The sequence below is a fragment of the Calonectris borealis genome, chromosome 5 (genome assembly GCF_964195595.1).
Source record: "Calonectris borealis chromosome 5, bCalBor7.hap1.2, whole genome shotgun sequence".
In the NCBI taxonomy this organism is placed as follows: Eukaryota; Metazoa; Chordata; class Aves; order Procellariiformes; family Procellariidae; genus Calonectris; species Calonectris borealis.
This window is the reverse complement of record NC_134316.1, coordinates 9,021,781-9,049,366: the sequence shown is the minus strand read 5'-3', so window position 1 is coordinate 9,049,366 and position 27,586 is coordinate 9,021,781. Positions and strand designations below refer to the sequence as shown.

The 27,586-nt window shown below is 41.1% G+C and overlaps 1 protein-coding gene across 1 annotated transcript in view; it reads right to left on the bottom strand.

Annotated features, from left to right (window-relative positions):
* Positions 1 to 656: 656 nt before the first annotated feature.
* MTHFD1 (methylenetetrahydrofolate dehydrogenase, cyclohydrolase and formyltetrahydrofolate synthetase 1) overlaps positions 657 to 27,586 on the bottom strand; it is a 43,411-nt gene continuing 16,481 nt past the window's right edge. Inside the window, exons 9-28 of the mRNA XM_075150898.1 lie at positions 24,516 to 24,643; positions 23,752 to 23,849; positions 22,872 to 23,045; positions 22,213 to 22,349; positions 21,876 to 21,922; positions 19,682 to 19,789; positions 19,506 to 19,580; positions 17,640 to 17,742; positions 16,362 to 16,438; positions 15,270 to 15,410; positions 12,365 to 12,433; positions 11,697 to 11,808; positions 11,366 to 11,505; positions 10,887 to 10,928; positions 9,738 to 9,838; positions 8,614 to 8,791; positions 7,393 to 7,500; positions 6,001 to 6,153; positions 1,762 to 1,870; positions 657 to 1,586 (exon numbers count right to left, since the gene is read on the bottom strand). Coding sequence (XP_075006999.1) covers positions 1,781 to 1,870; positions 6,001 to 6,153; positions 7,393 to 7,500; positions 8,614 to 8,791; positions 9,738 to 9,838; positions 10,887 to 10,928; positions 11,366 to 11,505; positions 11,697 to 11,808; positions 12,365 to 12,433; positions 15,270 to 15,410; positions 16,362 to 16,438; positions 17,640 to 17,742; positions 19,506 to 19,580; positions 19,682 to 19,789; positions 21,876 to 21,922; positions 22,213 to 22,349; positions 22,872 to 23,045; positions 23,752 to 23,849; positions 24,516 to 24,643 — 2,081 coding nt within the window. The 3' untranslated portion in view covers positions 657 to 1,586; positions 1,762 to 1,780. The remainder of the gene's footprint in view (positions 1,587 to 1,761; positions 1,871 to 6,000; positions 6,154 to 7,392; positions 7,501 to 8,613; positions 8,792 to 9,737; positions 9,839 to 10,886; positions 10,929 to 11,365; positions 11,506 to 11,696; positions 11,809 to 12,364; positions 12,434 to 15,269; positions 15,411 to 16,361; positions 16,439 to 17,639; positions 17,743 to 19,505; positions 19,581 to 19,681; positions 19,790 to 21,875; positions 21,923 to 22,212; positions 22,350 to 22,871; positions 23,046 to 23,751; positions 23,850 to 24,515; positions 24,644 to 27,586) is intronic.

Below are 27,586 nucleotides of genomic sequence, written 5' to 3'. Positions count from 1 at the left end.
AACTGGGAACTCCCCTTCTGACCCCCTGCAAGTGGTCTGTGTGTGCGCTCTGGCAAACCTGGTTGCCAATAATTCCTCAGCTGAATACCATCAAAAAGAAAATTTTAGGAAGCTGTGAATGCATCTCAAATGCTCTTATGACTATTTAAGCTATTCTGTCTTTGCTTCAGTGACAACCAGGTAATTTTTATATAATTATTCTCTCCTCCTGAATAACTTTAGAGGTACAGATCGATCTCTCTCTCTACATATATATACAGTATCTGTGTACTACCGATGCGCTCTTACATTGGTGCACACCTACATCCTGCCTCTCCTAGTTCTTACCAAAATCGGAATGTTTTTAGATTCAGTTTTGACGCAAGCAGATGGGCCTTGCAAGTCTTAATTCAGATCTTTTGCAGTCAGCTGCAAGGATCTCAAATCCGTGGAATAATTCAGGTAGTTTATTTCCTATAGATGACATACATCATCCAGGAAAGGAAACAAGATTAAACACACACACACAGACACACACAGAGGTGCATTGCAGGCAACTTATTACTGCAATAATCACTTCTACTTGTCAATGCTAGGATTGCTGCTGTGTACAGTTAATCACAGAAATAAGTTGTACTTCAGCAATCTCAGTGCGTTCATTAAAACCCAAAAAGCACTTGAAGTATTTACCAGTTTATTTGTATTAGTTAAAAAATTGGCAGGAACTATATTTGTATGTTACAAAATGATTTTTGGCCTGCTGACAAAACCTTCTACAAATGACTTGATTGCTACTCACGTTGTCTCTGTTCACCAAAAAGGTACCTTAGGAAACCAGGCTTGTCAACGGTGTAACTGTACTTATTGTTGAGCATGAAATGGTTCAAAAGATACGTTTGGTAGAAGCCACAGATACGGGCCAGAGATCCAGTCCCTACAGATCTGATATCCAGAGGTTTGATTTCCATTAACAGTAGAATATGGTAGTCACAGCTGGGTTTTCTAAAAGGGAAATTTGATGTGGCTCAGTGCCTGCAGGAATAATTCACAGCAGAAGCCAGGGTAAGCACTTCTAGAGAGATGAGAAGCAAAGGGGATTCCTCCTTGCTCCCTCTTTTAAATGACATTGGTGCAGTTTCAGAGCACAGCGGTTTCCTCCCATAGTGCGAGAAGTGAAATATAGAATTCAGTATGGCAAATAGGAATATGCAGTGTGCAAGACTTTCAAAGATAATATAGGCTACAAAAAAACTCTATGGTTAAGACAATAAGTCCCAAGACTGTTTCAAACAGCTCCAGCTTTAGGACTTTTAATTATTAAAATCATGTCACAATCAAAAGAGGTCACTAAACCCAAGCTTCTGTATTCTGCTTCAGCTGTAATTATGAAGCAGGAGGTTTGTGGAGGAAGTATGCTTTATATGATCAGTATCAACTAGCTTGGAACACAACAGTTTAAAAATTATTACAGATTACAAGTAAGTGGTTGATTCTTTAGCACTCTTCCTTCCAGTCACTTCTTGCACTATATTTTCAGTCATATCTTGTTTTGACTTAAAAAACAATCAGGGCATAGTTCCGTATCTTCATCAGGTATTCTTTTGGAGCTAAAAAGAAAAATAAATTTAATTACTATTATATAGTACTGCAGACAACTTTCAGGCTGAATTATAATCAAATGTCATTTGGAAACATATGGCATAATATGAGATTCGTTTAACTCCATTATCTCAAGATGAGAAATAAAGCCCAAATATTAAAAGCCTTCAAGAAGGCACCTACCTTTGGTTAGTAATTCCTTTCAAAAGAGCCCATTTACTTCTCCTGACACTGGGTCCAAGTCTATATCATAGAAACAGGGTCTTGTAGGAAGTCCTGGCATAGTGCTCATCTGGACAACAAAAGTTAAAATGTTAAAATGGAAGCAGCATAGTTTCATGCAGAAGATATAATACTAAATCAGCGCCAAGGACTACGATGGCAACAGCTGATGCAGCTCCTTGCACACGTACATCCTAGTTGGATGATGGTCATGTACCATTTTGAAGCATACCGTGAGGATCAGGAACTCGTGGCTCAGTAGACAGATCTGGGGGTTTTGTTTTTTTATGATGAGGGTTTAGTTTGGCTTCTGCCTCCGCCAGTGACTGAGCCCAAGATCTGGCAAAGTACTCAGATACCCAGTTGACCAGTTAACTGTTAGAGGTGCGTTCATAGACTTTGCTGTGGTGAGACAACAATTACTTGTGGCAGTTTCCTGGTTATTAAAATGAGGATACATGTTTTAATACATCTTTGCCGACTGTAAAGTCTCAGTTGATTACAATTCTTTAAGAGTCTAGAACTAGAAGTGTTAAATAATTAGGAATAACTATTGTTGAGAAGAGAGTTTAAATAGTTTGTGGGTTTTGTTTGTTTGTTTAAACTGGGATAAAGCTTAAATAGAGATGGAGAGGTCAGTTCTCCTGACTGGAACATTTCCAAGGCGTTCAAGTCAGAAGGGCTGTGCAGTGGCAGAACTGAAGCTAGCAAAACAGCTGCCAGCACTATGCCTGCCTCAGGCCAGTCCTCTCCAGTTGTCCCACTGCTGAGTACCCAGTTTCAGAGCCGCAGAACGCAAGGCTGGCGGGGACTACACTTGGCCTGATTTACTAATGTAGCTGACAGGATTTCCCCTTCCCTAACTCAGTGTTTAGCCCTGCAGCACATGTAGGCTAAACATGGATGCTCTACAAAGGTGGGCAACTCGTGACCATGCTTGGTAGTTCGTGCCAATGGTCATTAACCCCTTTAATAAAAAATTCAAGGTCTCATTTTCTATCTGCATCATCCGGCCTCAGCTTTCACAATCAGTATTGTTATGCCTGTCTCCATTAGATTAAAGATCTCTTTGGCAACCTGCTATTTTCTCCCTGAGCAAGTATTTTGCACACTAATCAAATTACCTCCCAATCTTCCTTTTGATAATAAGCTAAGCAGCAAGGAGGCAAAACTCTACTGGTTAGGCGTCTTCTGCCTAACCAGTTCTCAAAACTGTTCTCAAAACTGTTCGCGGAGTCCCATCCCATTTTCCTAAGCTATTTACAAGTGCTAACACCAGTCCCATATGTACCGTACCACTGCAGGTCTTGCATGGCTTATGCAGAGGTAAAAATCACTTCAAGTCTACTCTTTGTAATGAATTCTAAGACTGCACTAGCTTTTTGTCAGAGCCGTTGCTTTCCCAGACAGAGAATAGAGGGACTACAGAGAAGACTCTCATTCCTTGGTTTTGTGTTAGCTGTATCAATATTTTGCTCTCAAGAGCCAAAGGTATTAAGAGATCCAAAGTGCCTGAAAGGGTTTTCCTGCTCTCTTTCTTTTTCACCAGTGTCCAGTCATGCAGAGCAAGAAACTTCCCATTTATTTCCGTATCACTGAAGAATCATAGAGCTTTGCAGATCTCCACCTACAGATTCAGAGGCCACAGCAGGAGCTGAGACAGTGACATTAAAAAGAGTAGGAGGTGCCATATTGCTGAAAATGGGCCTGACTTTACTATTTCTTGCACTTTCTATTTTGAAAGGAACGGTCAATTTTCCTCCTTTCCTAACCATAGGGCAGCCCACAGTGGCTACTCTGCTATCTATTTCTTAAAGACAGTCTGCTTAAACCCTGAATTTCTGTGCAGTACAGGATAATTTCCATCCAGGCTACTAATTTTCTGTCCAAGTGTCTACAATGCTTAATGCACTCAGTTATTTTCAGAGCTGAAGAAATGAACTTTTCCTCCATTATCCTCTTCCCCTTCAATACCACATGTGCTGAAAAAGAACACAGGGCAATTCACACTATTTACATGAAAAAAATAGACCACATGGTTATCATCAACCCCCTTGCAAGATTTCAAATAAAACCAACACCAACTAAGAATGTATTATTTATTGCACTTGTGGAACTTCTGAAAAAAAAACCATTTAGGAACTCAAAAACCAGAGCCAAATAAATAATTTGTTTTCAATTCATCAACAGCACCAGAAAAGAAACCCAACCAATTTGAGTCCACAGATTTATTTCACTTTCATTATCTTTCATGCTCAAAGTTAAATCTAGATAATCTTTGAAATTATATTTCCTTTAAAACCTCAAAGTATTTCATGAAAGTACAACAGCTTCAACTTTGAGCCAGAAAGGGAAAACCCCAAAACTCAGAAGCTAAGAAAAAATACAATGTGACATACCTTTGTGATTAACTTCAGGTAACAAGAATACGCATGCACCGGTGATTAATTTCACCTCAAATTTCTCATAAAAACTTCTGCATAGAGTTACGTATTTGCTACATTTTCAGCTCACGGTTCAATGGCTGCTGCCAAAAATTTATTCTAAGGCTAACACACCTCCTGCTGAATGGGTTTAAAATAGCGATCTGATTCAAAATGCCCTGGATTGCTTCTCAAAAGGACATCCCTTCCCTGGCTTTGTACACACCACAGAAGAGTGACATTCATGTCCTTAACCAAAAGACTTACTGTTAATTCTGGCAGAATTAACATCATGATTTACTACATGTCCAAGAAAACTTTAGGAACCTGGGAAGGGAGCAGAAAGGAAAGAGTCCAAGTTTCATAGAAACTGAAGACATCAGAAAAAGAGCCAAAATGTTAGTTTTAATGTCTGAAAACATCTTTCTCTTGTGTAGCTCATTAATGCTGTGTACCCTTTCCTTTTCCAGTGCTTATAAAAAAAAAATAAATAAAATAAATCATTGTTTGGATTAAATCTTGGTTTGCAAAAAAATACCATTAGTAACAGGAACAAGCATGCTATCTTTCATTTTATCCCAAAACACACATTACTCTTTAAAAAGATGGATGAGCCAGACTTTAATCAGGATGTCGTTATTTTATTTATGTTGGGTAATCTGGAAACCCTTACCTACCTTATTCTTTTTTTTTTTTTTTAAAAAAAAAGAATTAAAAGAAAAAGATATCCAATATTTGGCTCTAGCTAGCATTTAAAGGAAAAAGGGATCCAAATCATAAATCAGCAAATTTCATCATCTGAGCCATGCACCCTCAATGCTTTTGAAAGCTTATTAAAACAAACATGTTGCCATGAAGACTTCAGAATAAGGTTCAGGTCCAAAAAATAAGAAAAAGACAGAGCTGGTTGCTCCAACTGCTCCATCCCCTAAAATTATCTAACAAGTTACTTAACATTTGCCCAGAAGAGATTCCCTAGATAAGATTTCCAGTGGATCCTTTCATCCTAACATTCTTTCTTTGGACGCAAACCTGAACGTTAGCTCATTTTGCAGGTAGCTCCTCTTTCTGCCAGGCAATTCATACCAAAGCTATTCCAGGATCCTATATCCAGCTATTCCATTGTAGCTACTCTCTCTCCTCTCAGCTGACATTATGCTGATCCTGTCAAAGAACAGAAACTAAAAACTCAAGGGCATAGTGAAACGAATTGTTGGAACTGATGCAGGCTGAACAGCAAACAGATGGTCAGCAAAACCATGAGAACCAAACGGGAGGGGAGATTGACAAATGACTAACAGTACAGGTCAGCTTCCCTTTGGAGGTGTCTCAATCAGAAGTTGTTTGCTATAAGCTTTGGAGGAGTTGTCTTGTTCTACCCTGCAATACTGCAAAGTGCTTTCATCAGGAATGCAAAGTCACAGCGGCAGTAGGTGGGCCAAGGATTCTTCCCATCCCCTCCACCAGCTGCAGTTCCCAGAATTCATTAGCTACAGAGCTCACCCTTTCCTCAAAATCCAGGAAGACAGAGATGTGGGACCTGAGGAGTACACTGGTGGCTTGCTAAATATTCAAGTGGTCAGACGATCTATTTTAGCTTCCCTCTTCCCCCTGAAAAAAAACTATTAAGGGCATCTAAGACACTGGACTGTTAAAACACCATCTGTAAATGACAAGGACTCCCCTAATTTAAGATACCTTTTGTAACTGCTTACTGGAGTGCACATGAAGTTTTTTTTGCTTGCCCCACGGTTGAGGCTTTCACTCAATCACGTACCGTTCCTACTAGCGGATACAGGAATCCAGCACCAACACTGGCCCGAATGTCTCGGATTGGCAGAATAAAACCCGTAGGTGCTCCTTTTTGTTCAGGGTCATGAGACAACGACAAGTGAGTTTTAGCCATGCAGACTGGCAGGTTTCCAAATCCCTGGGAAAGGCAATGAAAAGAGAGAGAGAAGGAAGAGAGAAGTAAGTGAAAAACCAGTAGCCTTTCCTGTACACAAATGTAATTGCTGTATTCTGCCATTCTTTGCAAACATCAGACATTTTATCAGGACATTTTACTCCTCACCAACTGCTTCATCCACAGCTTGTCAGATCCATTGACCATTCCGCATCCCCATTCCCTCTCTCTCAAAGTCTCTCCCTGCCCACCACTAAGGATTAAAGAAAGAACCACCATGGCCCCAGCACATCCAACTAAGAAAAAAATTAATGGTATGGAAATGTTAGATATACAACCTTGATAGCCAACTTACTTTCTACTCTCTTCCCAAAAATGTTAATTTAAACAGCTCAGAATTAAAGTTCTTGTTCAGCTGAGGTCAGTTAATTAAAAATGTTTGATCAATATAATTGCAGGTTGTGACGAAGTAGCAATTACACGGCTATGGTATTTTGATAGGCTTGTAAAGGAATATACAAGAAACATGAAAGTAAGAAACTATATATACCAGTAGTAAATGGACTGCAAAAGCAAAATTATTCGAGCACACTGTAAACAAAGAATGGTTAGTTCTCACATTGCTCTTCTCTTCAAAGCCCTTTACAGACCTTCATTAATGCAGAAGCAGGTAAAATCACAAGAACGTCATGTTAGAAAAGAGTAAAAGCAACACAACAACGAGAAAGCATCTAATTCAACAACCAGATGCCAGGTTCAAAACCTACAAAAGTAGACGTTTTTTCCACAAGAAATATTGTATCACCTGTGGAACTCTTTCCCCAACCCAATTGTGACTGCCAAAAATCCATATGGGTTCAAAAACTGATTAGACAACTCAGTGGAACAAGATTAAAAAGAAATCATCAGAGGCTACTTAGCACGAGTCTGACCACTTGTAGTTCCCTAATTCCCAAATTGCTGAAGGATTGGAGAGTACAGCAGAGAAAGATCACTGAATCCTCCTGCTCTTCTCTCCCCATACACTATCATAGATGTGCTACTGGGCCAGATGAGTTCTGTCTTCTCCACAAGAAGCCGGGGCAGTTTCTCCCTCCCCATACCACCTCCTCTTCCTCCTCTGCCATAGCAGCATTCACTGAGTCCTGGACAAGGACATGATTTGTGTGATGATTCCCTTCACGCACAGTTTGAACACCACTGTTGAATATGAACAATTCAAATGAAAAGCACCACTGGTATCAGGTGACGTGGACAACTCACTTGCTTACTGTACAAGGCGACTTTCTCCTGTGCTTCTGGAAGTAGCTCAATGTCACTTGCCCCGTAGATCTGCTGTGCAATAAGCCTGATCTTATCTATAACAGGGAGCTAGAAAAAAAAAAAAAGACAGGCAAGTCAGTGTGGCCAAACTACAAAGAGCCATAACACCACAGCAGCTTCATACGTGTTGTGCAATGCCCGTCTGCAGATACAGGAGCTATTTCCATTTGCTGTAGAACAAAGCTATACAGTAATTTGAGGGTTTTCAGAACAGTTTCATTTATTTTCTTGCAGTTGTTTCTCTTGGTAAGAGGGCAAAACTAGTTTACTACAGTCAGAAGCAAAAAGATATACAACAGTATTTCTTATAAGCTGTGCGTCCATGTTAATTACCCCTGCTGCAAAGAGACATCTTTATTCTTTCTCAAGTCTAAGTCAAAAAGCAGACAAAAATAATTTGAAGGAATACAAGTTAATGGTTAAATAAAAGCATAAATAGAACAGGTTAAAGAAGAAAAATTGAAAGCATCTGTTAAAGAGCTAAAATAGACATAATGACATAGCTCTGTACCTCATTAGGTTCTTGAATAGGTGCTTGCTATTAAAGAAGGATTCAGGCCATAACCTGGGAACTAACAGTGACTTCATTACCTCCAAGTCAACTGTCAAATTTGCTTAAGTACAAAGTCATTAGAAATCCACACACACACTCTCTTCCCTCTGACCTGTAGTGTGACTCCATAAGCCTCACTTGCGGAGGGGGGTAGGGGGGGAAGTTAAAAATGGACAAATTCTGTTCCATAGCCTGTTGTATAGATTCCCATCCTGAGCAACAAGTGCACCCAGAAGCTCTGCGGTAAAGTCAGGTTTGGTCAGGCTTGTTCTAGTCCATGCTCTGACAGGAATGCATGTCTCAAGTTCAAGAAGTAAACTTCCCCCTACCCTGGAACATGGCTGCCACAGTAGAAACCTGTTTGTCATCTCTAGCAGAGTCACAGCAGCATCTTTCAGCATCAAAAGTAAACAGTATTTCACTTGGTAGTCAAAACAAAAACTGACTAACTAGGTCTTTGAGACTGGTGGAATAAATGTTATGTTCTAAAACCAAATTTCTTCTCAGTTTCTCTGAGCAGCCTTTCAGACAGCCTTCAGCAACATAAGCCAGTGAAACCAACTGATCTCCACCTTACAAAGTACCTCTGCAATACTGCAAGTTCTTACCTCTACATTATAGAGGAACCTGAAGTTGCTGGGTGTCTGCGATGCTCTCTGAACAGCTTGGGCCAGTGCAACCGCTCCTTTACCTCCCTCTGCCCAGTGAGTGCACTCCACAGCATCGAACGCTCCTGCTTCCTTTGCCAGTTGTACTACAAGGGCCAGTTCAGCCTTTGTATCTGTTCTGTAAGAAGAAAAGTTTGCACATTTGTACCAGAACGCACACACAGTAAATAAACTGTTTGTTCTAACCATTTTTCACTCCTGTTAACAACGTCCAAAAGCTGTCCAAAGAAATCACAGAATCCAGCCATCAGGAAGCTGCTGAGGGGCTATCCACCACAGCCTTCTCCACCTTGGTGAAGGAAGCTACTCCACAGAGGAACAGACAGCAACAGGTAGCTCTGAAACTACATGCAGAAATCCATGGCTACTGACAGAGCAGTATTCCAGACTTCCTGTCATATCTGTCTTGCATCGGCAATGCAACTCCTGTTTTCAGAAGCAAATTCAAAACAGCGTTAATATTGCTGATTTAGAGGTGCTATATCACACGTACACAACAAGCTAAAACCCGTCATTTCTCTAAATTACTCAATATGCATTTACTTCAGATGAAGAATCCTTAGCTGGCTACTCCGCTTCAACTGGCATGAGCTCTAACACACCAGTTCAAAGCCCTCTTGCTTGCATAGAAAGACCACACACAGATTCTATTTCCTGTGCAGTACAACACGCAGAGCCCAAAATGCTTCTTAGCAGGGCATAATTATTCCATACAGCAGACTACTGAACACAGTGTGGTCGACAGCACAGGCACCTCACCATCTATTATGAGCTTAGATTCCACATCGTCACAGGCACCTTTTGTCCACAGTAATTTGGCCAGTCAGGGTGTAAGTGATGGCAGATAATAGTCACTGATTGTAAAATCCTAAGCTAATTTAAACTAAGGAATGCATTTGAAATGACTAAGCAGAGCTCCCCTATTTATTCAGCATCCTCCAACAATGCAAAATGCTGCAAACAATACATCCACAGTACTGAAAACAAGAGTTTGTGTTAATCATAGCATATAAAGTGCCACAATTTTATTCCCATGCATCACTTCCATCTACCAGCTCACTTACTTGAAAGCATTGACAGCCACTACTACTGGGACACCAAACATCCGTGCATTTTGGATTTGCTTGTTTAGGTTACTACAACCTTTTGCCAACAGTTGAAGATTCTGTAAAGAAGACAGCAAGCGGGAAGCACATTTTATCAGAAGCAGTGAAATTTTTGTTCCAAACCCACTACGTCCACAGCTAATGATAAAAATGTCAAAATGGGAATGAAACAACAAAGACAAATCCCCAGTGCTGCTTTCTGAACAGTCCAGACCAGTGCATGCTCTTGGATGGAATACAGGAAGAGAAATGACTACTTCTAACGATCACTGGTTTCAGCTGCCAAGCCAAGGTAAGAGAAATCACTTTTTATCGTTTTTTTGTTACTTTTAGTAAGTTAATACCTGTGCTTATTAACTCCCCACAGTAAAGCCTCATTTTCCTCTCTGACACATTCGTCTTTATGTATTAAATATCATTAGCAGTGAATTTTGTGACACTTGTTTGAAGTCTGTGGCAACAGCTTGCGGTTTACACATATTTACATTTTACAGCATCAGAGATTATTCATGGAAATCCAGACATTTTATCCCTTCCTATGCAAAGAATAATCCATACAGAAGCTCCACAAGTGAAAAAGCTGCAGCAACGTAAAGAGAGCCAGACCAATTATCCAAGTGTACACAACCATCCAAGGCACAAGGATAGAAGCTGAGACTTCAGTTCGCTTTCCTCTCTGCTTGTAAAGGGGGAGGGGGATAAAAACAAAAACTGCTGCTGCGAAGGACAGAGTAATTAGAGAGGCACTCTGAATATTTTCAGAGACAATATTTTGGCCAAGCAATTACTCCATACTGAGATGGTCAGGGGACACAGAGTAGGAATTACTATGAAAAATTGGGCATACAGACAATTGCATGAGCTCAGGAGAAACAAAAAAGCTCTGAATACTGGCTAGGTCAAGTACAATAAATGCTTGAAAGAGCAGAGCCAAAGTAACATAATTTAAAAAAAAAAAACAACAACAACATTACAGCTTGTATGAGGAAGCATTTCCCTGGCAGCTAAAGTAGTAACACACTAGCTATCCAGGCGTGCACTGCATGACAATATCGCGTCATGACCACCGTTAGTTGGTCAACTGTCACAACAGCTAAAGAAGGTTACCTCTTCCATGTACTCCTTCGGTAAAGGTACCCCAGCAGTGACCTGGGAAAAAAAAAGGAAAAAAAGAAAAAAGATGGAACCCCGTAAGATTTTTATCCAGGACAGCAATTTGTGCTTGATTCTTATTAAACGGCATCAAGATACAACATTCTACTCCAGGCTGATCCTTTTTTCTAAGAAAAAAAAAAAGGAAGAATAAAAAACTGCAAGATTCACTCACAATACAACAAATGACTGACTGTAGTAATATCACAAGTGCCCCAGCATACAAGCACTTCATTAGGACAATAAAACAAGCAGGTGTGTACCTGTAACATACTACATTGAAGCAGCTTACAAGCAACAGGGACATATGCAAACATTTACAGACATTTACAACTGCAAAACAAGCAGATCAAACCCTACAGGGCTTTAAATGACTGGATCAGAACAACAGTAACAGCCCCTCAGGCCTAAAGGAAACCTTGCCTAGTACTTACTGCAGGCCCTCCTCCATGCATTTTCAGAGCTCGGACCGTAGCAACCAGCACCACCACATGAGGCCGGAGACCAGAATAGCGGCACTTAATATTGAAGAATTTCTCCATGCCTATGTCTGCACCAAATCCTGCTTCTGTAACTAGAGTAGAAATTAAAAGAAAAGAAGCTTGTGAAAGGTTGCTGGGTGGAGAAATCATGCTCTGATTACATAAACCAGAAGCTTCTTCCCAGACAAAAACCCCAAAGACAGTCACGATAAAAAAAAGGCAGATCCCTCCCTGCAAAACAAACAAACAAAAAGCAAACAAAAAAACCATCCCACACACTTACCAACAAATCCCTCTTTACCCACAAGCTTCAGTGCTATTTTGTCTGCCAACACTGAAGAATTCCCATGTGCAATATTGGCAAAAGGTCCAGCATGAACAAACACTGGTGTTCCCTAGAAAAGGGGGGGGGTGAGAGAGAGAGAGAGAGAAAAAGAAAACCAGAGGGTACAATTTAGCTAATCTGCAGCATTTCAGGAGCTAAGTACTATGGTACCTGAAAGTAAAGAAAAACACTTTTAGAAGACAGATCTTAAAGCCTTCTGATCAAACATTTGTTATCAGTAATAAGGACTACAGGGCAAACAGGATTATAATAATCTGCACAAGTGGAGATATTAATCTGCTTAGGAAAATGATGGCTAAATCCCAGCAACTCTTTGCCATTCTCCTGTATCCACACCATTTAGATTCCCAAAACACTTCCTGGCATTAAAGAAAGTGGAACAGAGACACAGCAAAATTTAGTGCATTTCCTTAGGGTCATCCCACATGCCAATGGTGGACCTAGAAAGAAGCTAGTCTTCTCCCCTAGCTCTGAACCTTAGGCAGGAAACCACAGTAAACCTCCAACTCTAAGCCGAGTAAGGCCACGTTGATTTGTGATGAATGAATTAAACTGGTTGCGTCTTGGCTCTGAGAATGCATGTATAGCAAATCATCTGTGCTCACCTCTAGTGTCTGCATGAGGTTTGGTTTTACAGCATCTTTCATCAAGACAGCTAGAGCACCAGTCACTCCCTAAAAGAAAAAAAGGGCAATCAGTTTCCAGACGTAGTGAGACCTTGAGACAGTTCCTATGCAGTGTCAAGGCTCTGCTTTTGTCCTGGTAAGCTTTCAGGACCAGAACCAGCAGTTGCTCTAGATAGAACTAACTCTACTCAGGGCAAGGCAGAATAATGACCTTCACATTCTTGTAAGAGGATCTGTGATTTCTGCTGGGGGCAGCCTCTCGGTTGTGACCTTGCTTGGCTATCACCTTGTAGTGAAGGCATAAAGAACAGTTGCTGTTTCAATGCTATAGCAAGGTTAGTAAACAATGGCAGCAAGAGAGTAACCCTTAGGTACTTATGGTTTACTGTAGCCCATTCAGAGGCAATGTTCTTAGGTTTTGCAGGTAGATTTGTCTTGGACTTTTTTCCTCCCTCATTTCAGCAACTAGGCTCTACGTACTGGCCTTAAAATGTCATAACAAGCTGCTACATCCTGCCCAAGTCTCTTGAGCAGAAATAACTTTTAAAGTGAACCTCTGTGCTCATGAGAAAGACCAGGCTGACATCATGAAAGGCAAACACTAGAGCCCACGTTTCCTCTGAGGTGCAGCAATATACCCTGCTGCAATTCTGCTTCCTGCAAAGTGAAAGCTTGTGATTTCAGCTGCATTTGCTTTGGGAAGAGAAAATGAGGGTTTGGTCATCCTTCTGACTGACACAGTCCAACGGAAACCAAACCAGCTGTCACCCAGCACTTGCAAAAGTAACTAGAATTGCTATCATGGGTACTGAGCCAAATGTTCACAGCAGTTATGAAAACCTTGAACCATGATTTCTTTTTCTTCCCTTTTAATTTCAACCGGATTGCAGCACTCAATTAAATGAAAGTTATTTTTTAAAAGACATTCACTGCTTTGTTTCATTAGTTTCAATCTTGCCACATGAAAGCTTATTTAACATTTAATGGATAAGCTTTAAACTTCAGTCATCTCCAGAATAATGAAAACTACAGAGCAAGATTTCCATGGCGACATTTCAGGCCTGTGTCACTCAGCGGCACTTCAATACATCCCATCTCCAAAAACCTGTAATCAGCTTTTGACTCCACATTTCTTCCCAGTTTCTTTGTGCTTCTTGGTAGCACACTCATGACATTGGTTGTATCACAGCAGAAGGACCCAGACATCTTATTGTACCAGACTGGTCTCTGTAATCACGTTTCTGCCTGCATGAGGACTACGCAATACAGTCCTAACAATGCAAGCCAATGACTACCATCAGTGCAAACATAAAACGTTCAAGAGAACGTGTTGCACGGGTCTGATACCATCCTCCATTCTGCAGTTGCAATGGACAAAATTAAATATAATTAGATTAAAAAAAAAAAAAAGGTAAAACAAATCTTGAGATGAAAGACTTCTATCACCTGGGCTCTACATAAAACTGCTGATGGGCAGCAGCAGAGACTCCTGTTTTCCAGAACAGGGTTTAACTCAGATACTTAAGGTGGCAGCATGCTAGCAGTAGGAATTAAAATCTCAAAGCTGCCTACAGAACTTTGGCACATGCCCTCCCTCATTCCCAACAAGTGTCTCACATAAGGACATTTACAGATAAATGGTTCCCAGCCTAGCCCTTTTCCTGCAAGGCCAGAGTCAGGCCATATTGCTAATCTACTGTTTCTTAAGCTTATCCTGGGAGGAAGTAAAATAAACCAAAAAAAACCCCAAACACACAAGAAAACAAAAAACCCACAGCAAGATAGCAAGAGCTGGGCAAGCCTTAGTGCTGTGTCCCACCTTGCTGAAAACACAGGTCAGGATACCCACCCTGTGAATTCTTCCTATCCCACTGGAAATGTTCATTCAGAAAATGCAAGATAAACCTCATTAACACCACATCATGCAAATTTGTAATATTCTTGTCTTTTGCAAAGCAGGCTGTGAAATATCTACTATACAGGACAGCAGTGAGCACCAATATCATATCTCTATTGACTAGTGCAACAGTCCTGAGCCTGTTCTCTGTCTTGAGGCCAAGTGGCAGGGCCCAGTTCACAAACAGGCCTCAATTCCCCTTCCCTTCTCCAAACAGGGTTGCCATCTTCAAAACATTTATTGGAAGAAGTGTCTGGGGCACAGGCTATTTGCCTGAAACCACAGTGAAGCACCATTTGGGAGAGTGCTAGTTGACACACTCCACAAACATGGCAAGAACTGTACTAATAATTATTGTACGGACAGCTGCAAGACAGTGCTGCAGCTTGCAACTGCTGCTTAGGACTGCTTTACATACCGGTAATAGACATCACCAGTGCTACTACATTCGCATTTCATGCAGTGGAAGTAAAGGATTTGTGTTCCTCATCAAAGGCTTCCTTATGGAGACCTTGCACTTTTTGCACAGGGTTTGGCATTTATAGCATTCACAGCCTCCCAGAATAAGATACTTCATCATCTGTAATTAAATCTGCAGGAGCCTTTGTTCCTGCTCAACGTTTTCCTCGCTCCAGGGAGCCTGAGAAACAGGATGGCCAGCAGGATGCATTTTGAGTTCTTCCGATTCGTAAACATGCTTTTTATCTAGAAGCCACCATGTATTCCCCCATTAATTCCTCTGGTGCTAGCTTCAGCTTGACAGACAGCACATCACACAGGACCCTTTGTCCCTGCCCAGGTCACGTGCACACACACACACTCTCTGGGTAAGGTGCTAGCCACACTGAAGTAAAAACCTTCATGAACTCCAGGGGCTAAGATTTCATCTTTGATCTTCTATATGCTAAGGTCTTTTCTATGCTTTTCAATCCAAGGACTTTCAGAAGTAATAGGAAAAAGCATTTAAGAACTGAATGACTCCCTTACAAGGTCATCTGCTGTCACTGGTTCTCCTCTCTTGCTGGAAGCTACGACCATTCTGCCCAGTCGCTTTTTCATATCATCCAACCCATCAGAGAGTGCTAGAACTGCCATGATTTCACTGCTCACCGTGATGTCAAACTGAGCCTGCAAGAGATGGATAAAGAACGTGAACTCATCAAGATTCACTAGCAGCAGTCCTTACCTCCGTTAAATTCTTGAAACAAGGCCAATCATCACCATCATAACAAAAAAAAAAAACCAAAAAACATCAGACATACAAATATAAAAGAAATCCAAAGGATTACTCTCAGAACATACTTCATTTAATTTGGCCATTTTAAACTGGATTTTTTTTTTGCAAAACTAAGTAAAAACTATTTATTCCATTGCTATTACATGACTCCCTCCTGGCACATACATTAGTGATTCATGCAAGAACGCTTAACACTAACAAATTATATTTCTGAAGACTGAGCTTACTAACTCATCTGACTATCACTAAACAGTACAGTAAAAGACTGAAAAAAAAAATCAGATTCTATAGGAAATGAAGGGTAGAATTCATCTGACATAACGCAGACACCTCCATCAAAGCTAAGCACCCTAGGGACATTTCAAGCCAATAGAAAGAGGCTGTTCTGAGCACAATTCATTTGAACTATTAATATGACAGTTACTTATGACATGAGAGGAGTCACAGCCCAGATTGCCTATTTTCCTCTATTGATTATGTAATGAATCTAGACAACAAGCTCAGATACTGTGTCTAGTTTTGGCCAGATACATCCCACCCAAAGCAGCTGCAGTGATGAAGATTAGCCATTGCCATGCATCACATTTACAGAGGGCCCTTGTGTACCACTGTTATTATGCCACAGTCATCCCAGTTTGGGAAGTCATCATTCAGGAGAGAACAGACAATAAAAATAAACACTGCACTGGTAGCAAATTTAACTGCTTGGTTGAAGGGACTTTCTGCTTTCTCTTTAACAAGGTACTGGTAAAAGGTAGAAATATCTAGAGTGACAGAAACTTGCTTTAGGACCACGTTTTTCAAAGAACTTTTTAAAACAGGCCAGAAAAGGGAACAATTACCGTTCGTGAGAAGCCTTTTTCTGTTGGAGACTGTCCAATAGTGATTTTCCTAAGGAACCTGTCATTTGTGTCCAGTACTGCAAGGAACGCAGAGAGAAAGATGAGAAGTCACATTGCAAGTCATAAGTCACATCTATGCCCTATCACAAACACTCAGCTAGATGACCTATGAAAAGAGGATGGCAGTTGGAGATACCATCCTCTCCTAAAGAATGGTAAGTGCTACTCAGCATGATTCTTCCCCAAAATTGAACTGCAACAAAGTTAAGATACCCACAGTCACATGCAGACCCTGCACTTCATGCAGAGGGAGTCTACCTCCCTTTGCGTGCCTTTAACACAAGTCCAAAGCCTCTCTGAAAAACAGAGCTGCTAGTATTATTCCAATTGCTTTTTCACCATAATTGGTCAATTTGAAATCAGGAAATTATTACAGCCAAAAAGAAATAAAATTATCATTTTATAAGTTAAGTGATAAAATGGTCAGATTCTACCATTTAGCAAGAAGAGTTTCACACAGCCCTATCAATTCAAATTATCTTGGAAACACAAACTATCGAATACTGGCTTAAATTTGCTGTTCCTTACTATCTGCTTGAAAAATTCTAAGTATTTTATAAAATATTTCCCATGAGGCAGACTACTTTAGTCCCATTACAGGCTACAAAGCAAATTTTGGAAAATACATTTCACACTGTATTTTAATAAAAAGAAGAAAAAGCAATACTCTTGAGGTCTAAATCAGAAAAAAATGTCCATTTTTGGAATTTCCTTTGCTAGTGAAATATTAAATCTGCCAGACCAGAGACTGATCTTACCTTCAGGTATCTTTAAAAACCTTTTAAAAATCTGGCCTTTATTTGCTGTCAGTCCCCAACAGAGCAAGTGTGCAGATTAAAACTGCCCACTTTTTAGTTTAATGCCAGAGCAGAACCCTCTCCTTGCTCACAGAGCTTTCTAAGTCAGGTAAAAAGGCTGCTGGCTACGGTTGCCAAACTCAACTCCCTCAGTAACTGACAAATCCAGAAACACAAACTTGCACCAATTAGTGAAGTCTTAATCTTTGTGAATTCAGAGCAGATTCAAGTCCCTGAGTCAGACCCTTTAGAAATGTGATCCCAGCTGCAGGCATCTATCCCACCAAACACTCAGAAGGAGAGGCCAGCCCTGCCCTCTTTCCCATTTTCCCAGGAAACGCAGTTCCTGCTGCACTTGCAAACCTCTCTTTTGACACACATTTTGTTTCTTAATAATTCTTTCATTTAATGGCTCTTGTACCTCTTTGCCATGTTATGGTGCCTGGGTCAATGTCCAATCTCACAAAGAAGTTTACTTCTTCCTTTGTCAAAGTCGTAGGATCAGTTTTGTTAATGCCCAATTTCTAGGGGAGGAAAGGACAAATAAAAGAAAAAAAAGGTATAATGAAAAGATTCACAGAAATAAACCTTTCACTAGAGCAATGAGCCTTCAGCAGCAGCACGTGCATATTCAGAAATAAGGAGGGGCTGCCTTTTTGGTGCCCCTTCTCCTAGACCCCACAACAACGTAAGATGATCCATATCAGTGTGTATTTGGAAGCAGAGCTTGCTGCTGGCCAGCTAGTAAAGGGCAAGGCAGACAACAGAGCTCATTCGGGCAGGTTGTCACCAAGCTTTGTGCAAGGCATCCACAGAAAGAGTAAGAGAGAGAGCTCTGCAGTTCCCTACATGCCTTGTTCTAATCATTAGTCTCACATGCTTACATCCATTTCTCATTAGTTTGCCTAGGGTCACTGCACACAGCCATACGTATTTAAAGACACTGCTTTCAGCATGCTGGTTAAGCAGCACAAAGGAGGAATTAAACAATTCAGTCACAAGGCTGTCAGCATCCCAGAAAGCTGATCTTGAACATACTGAGAGGATGGGCAGTTTGCCAAGTTGCTTAATTGAGAGAAGAATTATCTCAAGAAGTCCTATACAAGCGCAAGCTTAGGAATGAGGAAAACGATTGAGTTGATTTATGAACGAGCAAGCTTTTTTTAATTAGCTAGACAGCTAAGTCTTATTTTTCTCCTGAAGAACAGCAGGGAGGAAGAAAGTCTGTTCTCTTCCTCTTCAAGCACATCATTTAGAAAAAGAAATAAACAAAAAAAAAAAAAAAAGATGTCATCTTTCTGGAGTATTAGCATCCTGTTCACATCTCGACCTTTAATAACCACAGTGGTTAGGGTAGAGTTCTCTCAGCAGTCCGTCAGGAACACCAAGCAATACGACGTAGCTGCTTTGCTCAACAGTGGAAGCAAACCACACATTCTCTAATGGTTGAGACATTATAGCCAATTAATAAATTGGAGTTTTAGCTTCCTGAGTAGTCTAACTATTGCTCCTGACTTCCAAATGGGCAACTAATGTAGCCTGAATACGGTAGAAACAGGTTTGTACTTTGAATGAGCTTAGCAGGCCCCAGGCTGTCCTCCTAGCCAGAAGGTTCAAGCCCAGTGCAAAACTATTCCTCTGTTAATCCTCATTTTTGCAGAAGTCAGGGACACATGTTAGTTCACATTAATTTCTGAGGATCAGAGGAGCTATGGTCTGCTCAGGGACTGCCATTCAATGACAGGGCTACTCATCTAACTGGGAATTTTCTTGGGGGGAGAGGAGGAATGGGGAATGTAGGGGACAGGTATTTTTTCCAATTTTCCCCATTTCCTCAATCTGGGTAAGACAAAAAATTCTCTATGTTCTCTTTTTGCTGAATTTTTTTGTGCTGCATTATTTATATAGCTGTCACATGGGAACTATTCATTTCTAGCTGTAACTGGGTGTAAGGTACAGAGACTGATTCTGGTTCTTTCTTAAACTGCATTAAGGACACTGAATTGACACCATTAATAAAGGGCACTAATCCCTTTGCCTCTTCCCACTGCGTTACTCATACAGCGTGTGATAAAGAGAGTTACATCAATGATTCTGCCCCTTGGGGTTGCATCTCACTGTTTTCTGCAAGAAGGGCTACCACGCTTCTGCACACTTTATGTAAAAAATAAATGCCAGCTGAATGACCTAGAGGACCACACAAGGATTTCTGTAACGTAGCTCTGCCTACGATAAGGATGAGTAAATGGAACAGAACCAGAAACCAATGCAAAACCAGTGAACTTACCTGTAGTCTTCGGATCTGAATATCTGAGAACTTCCTAACACCATTGACAGAAGGCACCAAACGGTTGTAGAGAGCCTTGCAGAATGAAACAGGTAGTTAATTAGCACTGCTGGCACACCCAAAACATCTTGGCCAAAGTGGGCTGGGCTCAAATACATCATAAGAAAGGATCGCACCTGGTCAGTCTGAGTTAGCTCATGGAATATACGCGCGTCGACAGCAGCAGCGACCAGGTTGTTGGCGGCAGTGATAGCATGGATGTCACCAGTGAGGTGAAGGTTAAACTAGAGGAGATAAAACATATCAGTTACCTCATCCTGCTGCAATTTTCATCTATTTCAATTCATCGTAGACAGATGGAAAGAGAAGTATTAATAGCAATGTTAAAGTGGGTGAGGGTGGAGGGGGAGAGATTGCTCAGTGTAGTATGTGGAAGAGAGGAAAGAATTTCTCTAAAACAGAAAAATGCCTCCCCCACATTGATGTCATTTTACAAACTTCCAGAACGAAGCTTCCAAATAAAAAGTTGTTTGTTTTTTTTTTTTTCACAAAAACAGTTCTTGCAGGCTCCTTGACACCTGAGAAGACCATGGTATGACACATCTGCATTGCTCCTCCTTCACCTTCCTTCTGACCCACTCTCATTATTTGCACAACAGGTTTCACACATACATTAGCTGAAGCTGCTGCTGCGCCCACAAAGATACCTTTTGAGCTAAATTGAAACTACCAACCTTGTATAGTGCTAGCAGTAGAGCTGTGGTTGCACGGAGCTCTGCATAAGCTAACCACTCAAACACACAGTATCGTAGGCAGAACTTATAGACCACGTACTACACAGTGACACTGCTAGTAGTTTTCTTGGTTCTATCTCATTAAAAGATAGTTTGAAGGGGTTTGACTACATGAGTTATCTGGCTGCACTGTAGGTATACTCACAAATGGCTTGGTATATATAGCTTACGTGACAAACTTGCATTACAGCAGGGGATTAAAAGGTGTGGTTAAAACAATCATTTTCCTCTGTAGCAGAGCAGCAAAGGAGGAAGATGAAAAGGGGACATTAGAAAAGGTTATATGACAGAAGACCTTACAATACCATTTTGTTGAAGCCTTGCTACTGTGGTCTTAAAAACCAGACAGCTAAAAGCAGAATGCAGCTAGTCACACACTGATTATAAATCCTTATTAGTAAATGCCAATTGTTGTCTCATTCTACGTACATGCGACAAGAAGCAATTATTACTACCTCGGTTCTGCAGTATGAACTCAAAAGTTTTTCACTTGCTAATCTATTCCTAGGATGAAAGCTGCATGCAGAAATATCAAATGATGTATCAAGGTCATTACTGTAACTAGTGACTCCAGATACTTCAATTTTATGAGACATGCATCGATTAAAACACCCCCACAAAACTATGTGTATTTATACCACGTGGGTCACACTTAAAGAAAGTCCTTTCAGCCAGCTTGGTTCCAAGAGTGGGGCTGTTACCCACTGCTGCACACAGTCAAGCATTTTGGCTTGTCTTATTAACACTCCCAAAGAGGAGATTATTTTTCCTGTCACATCTATCATTCACACATGTTCTTGGCACCTGACTAAATCAATATTCTGCCTCCTTAACATTTTTATCTTTTATGGACTTGCTGCATCAATTAGAACAAACAGCCCTTTTGATAATTTCTGCTTTTATTCCTAAAATTGCCCTGTGTCAATCTATAGTGCATGAGACAAAGGTAGAATTCTACAGGTAATTACTTTGAGAGTTGAGAGAAGCACCACAGCACGTGCTACACGTGCCTTTCAATTCCCTGCCCCCAGACACGGGATTTTGCCAAGTCACGTCAGAAATACGCTGCAGCGCCAGTCCCCCACAGGCTGAGGTCTTGGCATTACTGATTCCCAACTTCCCTCTTCCCATTTCATGTTAGTAATCTAAAACACAAGTACATCAAAATAGCTCACAGAAAGAGTTGGTGACCACCGCTGCTGACAGAACTACTTAAGACGCTTCCAAAACATATTAAGTCATTATCATCTTCATTTCAGCGCTGGGAAAAAAAGGCACAGGATGTACTTTGCTCAAGGGTATACAGCAATTCAAGGCAGAGAAGGGGAGGGAACAGAGGAACTGGGAATTCCCAGTTCCATGAAGTTCCCTGACCATGCAGGCACCCTTCTGAAACAACCAAAGATTTTTTTTTTTTTTTTTAAAAAAAAAAAAAGCTTTGCTGAAATCAAGTATCCAGTTCTTGGGAGTGCTACACTGGGCCATAAACAAAAAAGATTTTTTAAGTTGTCTGACTGCAGTATCTCTTCAAGGTCTGTGAGCTATACGTGCAATGAGGCTTTGTATAAAGAATTACCTCTTCCATGGGGATAACTTGACAATAGCCACCACCTGCAGCTCCACCTACAGAGAGACAATAGTCAAATCATGCAAATAAAGGTCTCTCTAGCCCAGAATGGTATTACATGTGTTTGCTTAATGGCTTTAAGAAGGCAGCTACTGTCGAGCAACTTAGTTTAAGTTGCAGCACAGCACTTGAAGACAACACTGAAGAACTTACCCAAGGTTTTTCTTTCTTAAAAGAAATGCAATTGTAACTGGGAATTATGTAAAACTACAATGCAGCAGAATAAAATCTCCGAATGCCATCTTTCCCCATTTAGTCCAACTGCAAGCAACAGAACAGCTCATACCTTTTATACCAAAGGTTGGCCCCTGAGAAGGCTGCCGAACACAGGCAAAGACATTCTGGTTAAGGTGTGCTCCTAAGGCTTGAACAAGACCGACAGTGGTGGTGCTTTTCCCCTCTCCCAGGGGAGTAGGAGTTATCCTGCAGTGAAAAAGCAGAACAGACACAATTAAACTCTTGCAGTGGGTGAGACTCAAAATACTTACAGGGATAAAACAGTCACCCAGTGATTGCAGTTAATGCCAATGCAAATTCTGGATTGGCTCAGACTTCACCTAATCTTCATCAGTTCGAAACTGGAATGAGATTGGCAAATTATCACATAACTGCCTAAGACTTTCCTCTGAAACAACATGCTAGTTACTGTTGAAGGCAGGCTACTAGACCAGGAGAACTTTGACTACGATCCAGCTTGCCCTTCATAACCCTGACCTGCAGACCAAAACAATTCTCCAGGAGAGGAATGTTAAACTACATTCCCACTAATTGCCAGAAGATATAAATCTATTTCCCAAACCACTAGATTTTCACAGTGTGGATTACTGAAACCCCAAGCACCCCACACATTCACCTTACCAAAAGTCAATACAATGACAAGCCATGCTAATAAAATTTCTTTTCACCTTGACATCACGTAAGTGATGGTACTAAGGAAGTACCTACCCAGTAACAACAACGTATTTGCCATCTGGCTGGTTCTTCAGCCGTTTAAGAACCGACAGATGAACCTTGGCTTTAGTTTGGCCATAGAGTTCCATCTCATCAGGGAGCAGGCCAACTTCTTTTGCAACTTGATCAATGGGCTTGGGCATGCAAGACTGCGATATTTCAATATCACTTAAAGAAAGAGAGCAAGGTCAATTTATAAGTCAAAGACTTCTCACAAATTTGCCACTTCTGGACGGCATAAACTACAAACACCTAAACACCCTTTTAAAAGGGAAGCTTTAGCCCCTGCTAGTTAAATGAATCAATCCCACTGATATTGGCTACATTAGAATAGACACATCCTCAGAACTGCCTTTTTTTTTTTGAAACAAACAAACCAAACAACAAAAAAACCCTCACTAACTCTACCCCCACTCCTCCCAGCCCAAGAATGCCTTTTTGTAGGCAATGTGTTATGCTCCCTTATGGTATTTTGTATATTTTCAGCTGCTCCTTGGGGACTTGACACCAATAACTCCTACCTCAAGATGACAGGTTTTTGCCATGTCAGACTGAAAATTTTCCAAAATACAAGTGTCTCACTATTTGCTGAATCAGCAGCTATCTAGCAGGCCTAAGGAGTCTGGAAGTCCATGTTTACACCTTAATATTATCAGGATGACCCAAGCCTACACTTCAACATATGTCACAGCACCACTGCAGGTTAGCTCTGCTCCCTTAGGAAGCCTTCACAGTGCTTTCTCTCTACTTCTCTCCTAACTTCAATGTTAGCTACAGTCTGCATACATGTATGTCTTGTATTATGCAAAGCTTGTGAACAGAAGTAAATGCTATACTGCATGATACTGCCAGTGGCTTCATTTATAAGCATTACCTTGGAACAGGCATCTTTAGGGTAAGCTGGTTATATTGGATGTTCCATTTTCCAGGCTGGAACTTCTCCAGAAAACGCTGCGCACTCTCCACTGTGCTCTAAAATGAGCATGAGAATGCATTATAGCAACCACCACTGTATGAACCATGCAGGTTAACAAAGAGACTCAGAAAGGTTTTCCCCTCCCATTTGTCTCAGTTTGGGATTAACATAAAGTGCTTTGATTAAAGCATTTGCAAACAATCCAAAATGAGATTCTGCTCGTAGTTTTCTTAAAAAGAAAAAAAAACCACCATATCTATCTATCCATCCATTTACCTATCTATCTTCCAGTGTGCTGGATTTTTTGGGGTGTTCTGTGCCAGAAGGGTTTCTTCAGCAAAACAGGAAACAGAGGGAGCTGGCTTATACTGTCACTCTCCTCCTTTTTATCAAATCACCCTATGGATAGTTTCAGAATGCAGCCAGAGTATTGTGAGACAAGCCTGTTTCTCACTGTTTTGAGAGACCACACTCAAAAAAACATTCCCCCAAAAAACCCGAACCAAAAAAACTCTGTCCTAACATTTCCTTAATGTCCATTTTCTTCCTCAGTTAACTGAATCCAAATTGTTTGGACTAGAAGTTGGAAATCCTAACTAGACCGCTGTAAGAGGAAGAAGGAAGCACCCGTTGTTTTGGTAGCATGCTGATGGTCAGCAGCAACATATCCCAAAGGCAAACGTAGAGGAGATGACCAGCAGTCTCACAGTCTGCCCACGTACCTGCATTAACATGGCCACAGTCATAGGCCCAACGCCACCAGGAACTGGGGTGATGTAGGAAGCTTTTTCCTTTGCTGTACTGTACGCCACATCTCCTACAACTCTTTTTCCACTGGCCTTTGTGCTGTCTGGGAATTTAAGGAAAAAGTAAGTTACACATCACATTTCACCAAAATAACAGAGGAGGCAGCACTGACTGAAGCTAAAGTCTTTTGCTCTATTGGAGTAAACAAAACAGAAGCTGAGTACTCAGGAAGCAGTGAAGAAAAATAAGAAGTTAAAACAACATTACAAAATGAAGCTGTTGTCATACTTCACTCAGAGAGCGTCAACAGCTCATGCAACATATCTTCCCATTAAGCACAATTTATCCTCAGCCAGATAGATCTCCCTTTCCTTGAGGATGCCAGTGTTTTCTCAGTGGCACATGGCCCACAGGGCAGTCTGAAGATGACTCCAGACTTGCAGGGGGACCAAAGCACAGACCAAGTCTTACATCTGTGCAATAATAAAACACAAATGGGACATATAATAGAGGTATCACGTGAACCATCCCCTCACAGCTCCTGCTGTATTGCTCTGAAGGATTAGTACAGCTTCCAATTTGAAGGAGATATAAACCAATGGTCTAAAAGAAGTGAGAGAAGAAACATGGCCGACTTGTTCCAAAAACCCAGATTTACATTTGCTCTGTTCCATTTTGGAGGACATCTAGGCCTTACTATTGAATAAAATCACCTGCCTTTACAGAAACTGAAGACAGAAAGTGCTGAGCGTTTCAATTACTCATTGCCATTCTAATGATGGACCGGTAAATACTGCAATTCACAGAGATCAGAGTCTTGTCAAAACAAACCTCATAGGTGGCTTAAGAGAGCTCCAGTAGAATAATCTCCTTTCTCTCTGGAAAAAAAAAATTGCTATATCCTGCTGCACTACATGACCTGACAATTCAGAAGCAGATATAGTTCTTTTTTCCAGTGGTGACCTTTAAGCTCACCCATAAAGAGAGAAAAAGACAAAATGCATTAGTAAACTAGCACAGTCATCTAAGGAACTCGCCGATTATAGACATAGCATATCAAAAAAAGAAAATTTAAATTTCTCCTGGAGTGTCAGATCCTCATTTCACATATGAGGATTCTAGGGAACTTTTAAGCAGTGTGAAAAACCTGAAGATGGATTTTAATGTTGTTACATTGAAATATTATATTGGATACAGTAAGTGTATGTTTGAACAGAACACAATCAATAACTTTAACATACATTTGGCAAGGGGGAGGAGAGGAAGAGAAACCAAACTCCTAAACAGCTGATTATGTTAAAATCAAAGAGGGAACAAAAGCAGCTCCTGCCAACACTAATTTTTAGCTGCATTGTTACTGACAATTACCAGCTTGGATGTTTTGCTGTGTTTGTGTTTTAAGCAACACTTCTCCCTAAAGTTCAAATCTTGAACAACATCACAGCTGTTAAACAGTGTTTTCACAGCCACTGTCAGCTTTGCTGCCTGAACTGCAGACCAATCTGGCCTTCCAGCCTAGAGACCAGTTTAATTAAGGTTGCAAAAGGCAAATAACAATCATATTTTCTTCCAAGGATGCCAAGCAGGCTTACCAGCCGCCTTGGCCAGGAAGACTCCAGGCCCAAGAATGAAGAAAACAAGCGATGAATTAGGCACTCCAAACACAAACAGCCTAATTTGTTACACAGACACAGTGATGAGCACAAGCCAAATAAACCCTCAGTCCCTGCCTCTGCATCCGCACCTCACACCAAGCACTGCTGAGCACAACCTAGAAGCTATTCAATTACCTTTAAAATAGTCTTTTGAAGGAAAGCTCACATACAACACTTTCTGCCTCTCCCCATAATTTCACCTTCTCAATATTCATTATCCCACCCTTAAAAAAAAAAAAAGAACTAGTTATAAAGAGTACCAGTGACACTATAACCATTCCCAGTGCCTGTGTCTTCTTTGGTCCAGTAGGTTCCCTAACCAGCTGGAACACATGAGGGAGAGCATCCAAGGATTTTGAGATCAAAGAAGTGAAGGACATGCCTACACATATGGAATGAACAGGTATGATGACCTCCATCTATCTCCAGAGACAGCTGCATGAAAGACAGCCTGAGTGCAGCTTCTGGACCAGAACTAATTCACGGTCCTGCTTCCACCAGACAAGGGCTGGGAATATCCACATGACTTCCAAGCAAACTTGTGCCAATATACATGCAACTGTAACATGTTTCTGGTGGATATATGACTGCAAACACACAAGACCATATATGACCATCATCTATAAAACATGAAACCACCTGCTTGCAGTCTGCTTCTTTTTCTGGACACTACTGGGAAAGGTGTTTCATGAGGGATCCAACACAATCTGATCTTACAGGCCTGCCAGCTTGATTCCCAGTACATGAAGATATAAACAGGGCATCAAGTCAAGGCTTTTTGTATCTTTCTAGCTCCTCTAGTGTTTGAAGAGCATGGCACTGGGATCCACAGAGACTGGTCCTCCTTTGCTGCTCTCATTTCCCACTGTTCAAGGTTCCCTGTTGGCTAGGGCTGCACAATCTCATAGCAGAGGATGACTTTGAACAGGGTTGCTTCCTCCATCAGGACTCACAGAGGAACACTCCAGAGACTATGCCATTTCTGGGAATATGCTCTGCCTGCACTGCTCTCCCTGTAGAGTAATTTCTACAGGCCTGGAATAAGGCATTCAGAATATTTGCTGGACTAGCCCTCCAACCGCAGCAGTGGGGAGAGAAAGACAAATACAATCCAGTTTGGAAAGGGAGTAAGACATGCTTGTCTGCTCTAATAGAGGTTTCAGGAGATCCTCTCTTCCTCCCTCTCTACCTGGAGACCCGGAAAAAATTCTGTTCAGCTGTAGTACACAGGAACACAAAGCCAGATGTGCCTAAGCTGCCTGTTCTAGCCTCCAAACTGGCAGCCTTGGGAGTATACAGGCCACCCTCCACCCAAAAGCACAACAAAGCTGCATTTGCATGGCGCTACATGGCTTTAACTTTTTTTAACTCCAACTTGGCAAGCCTGCATG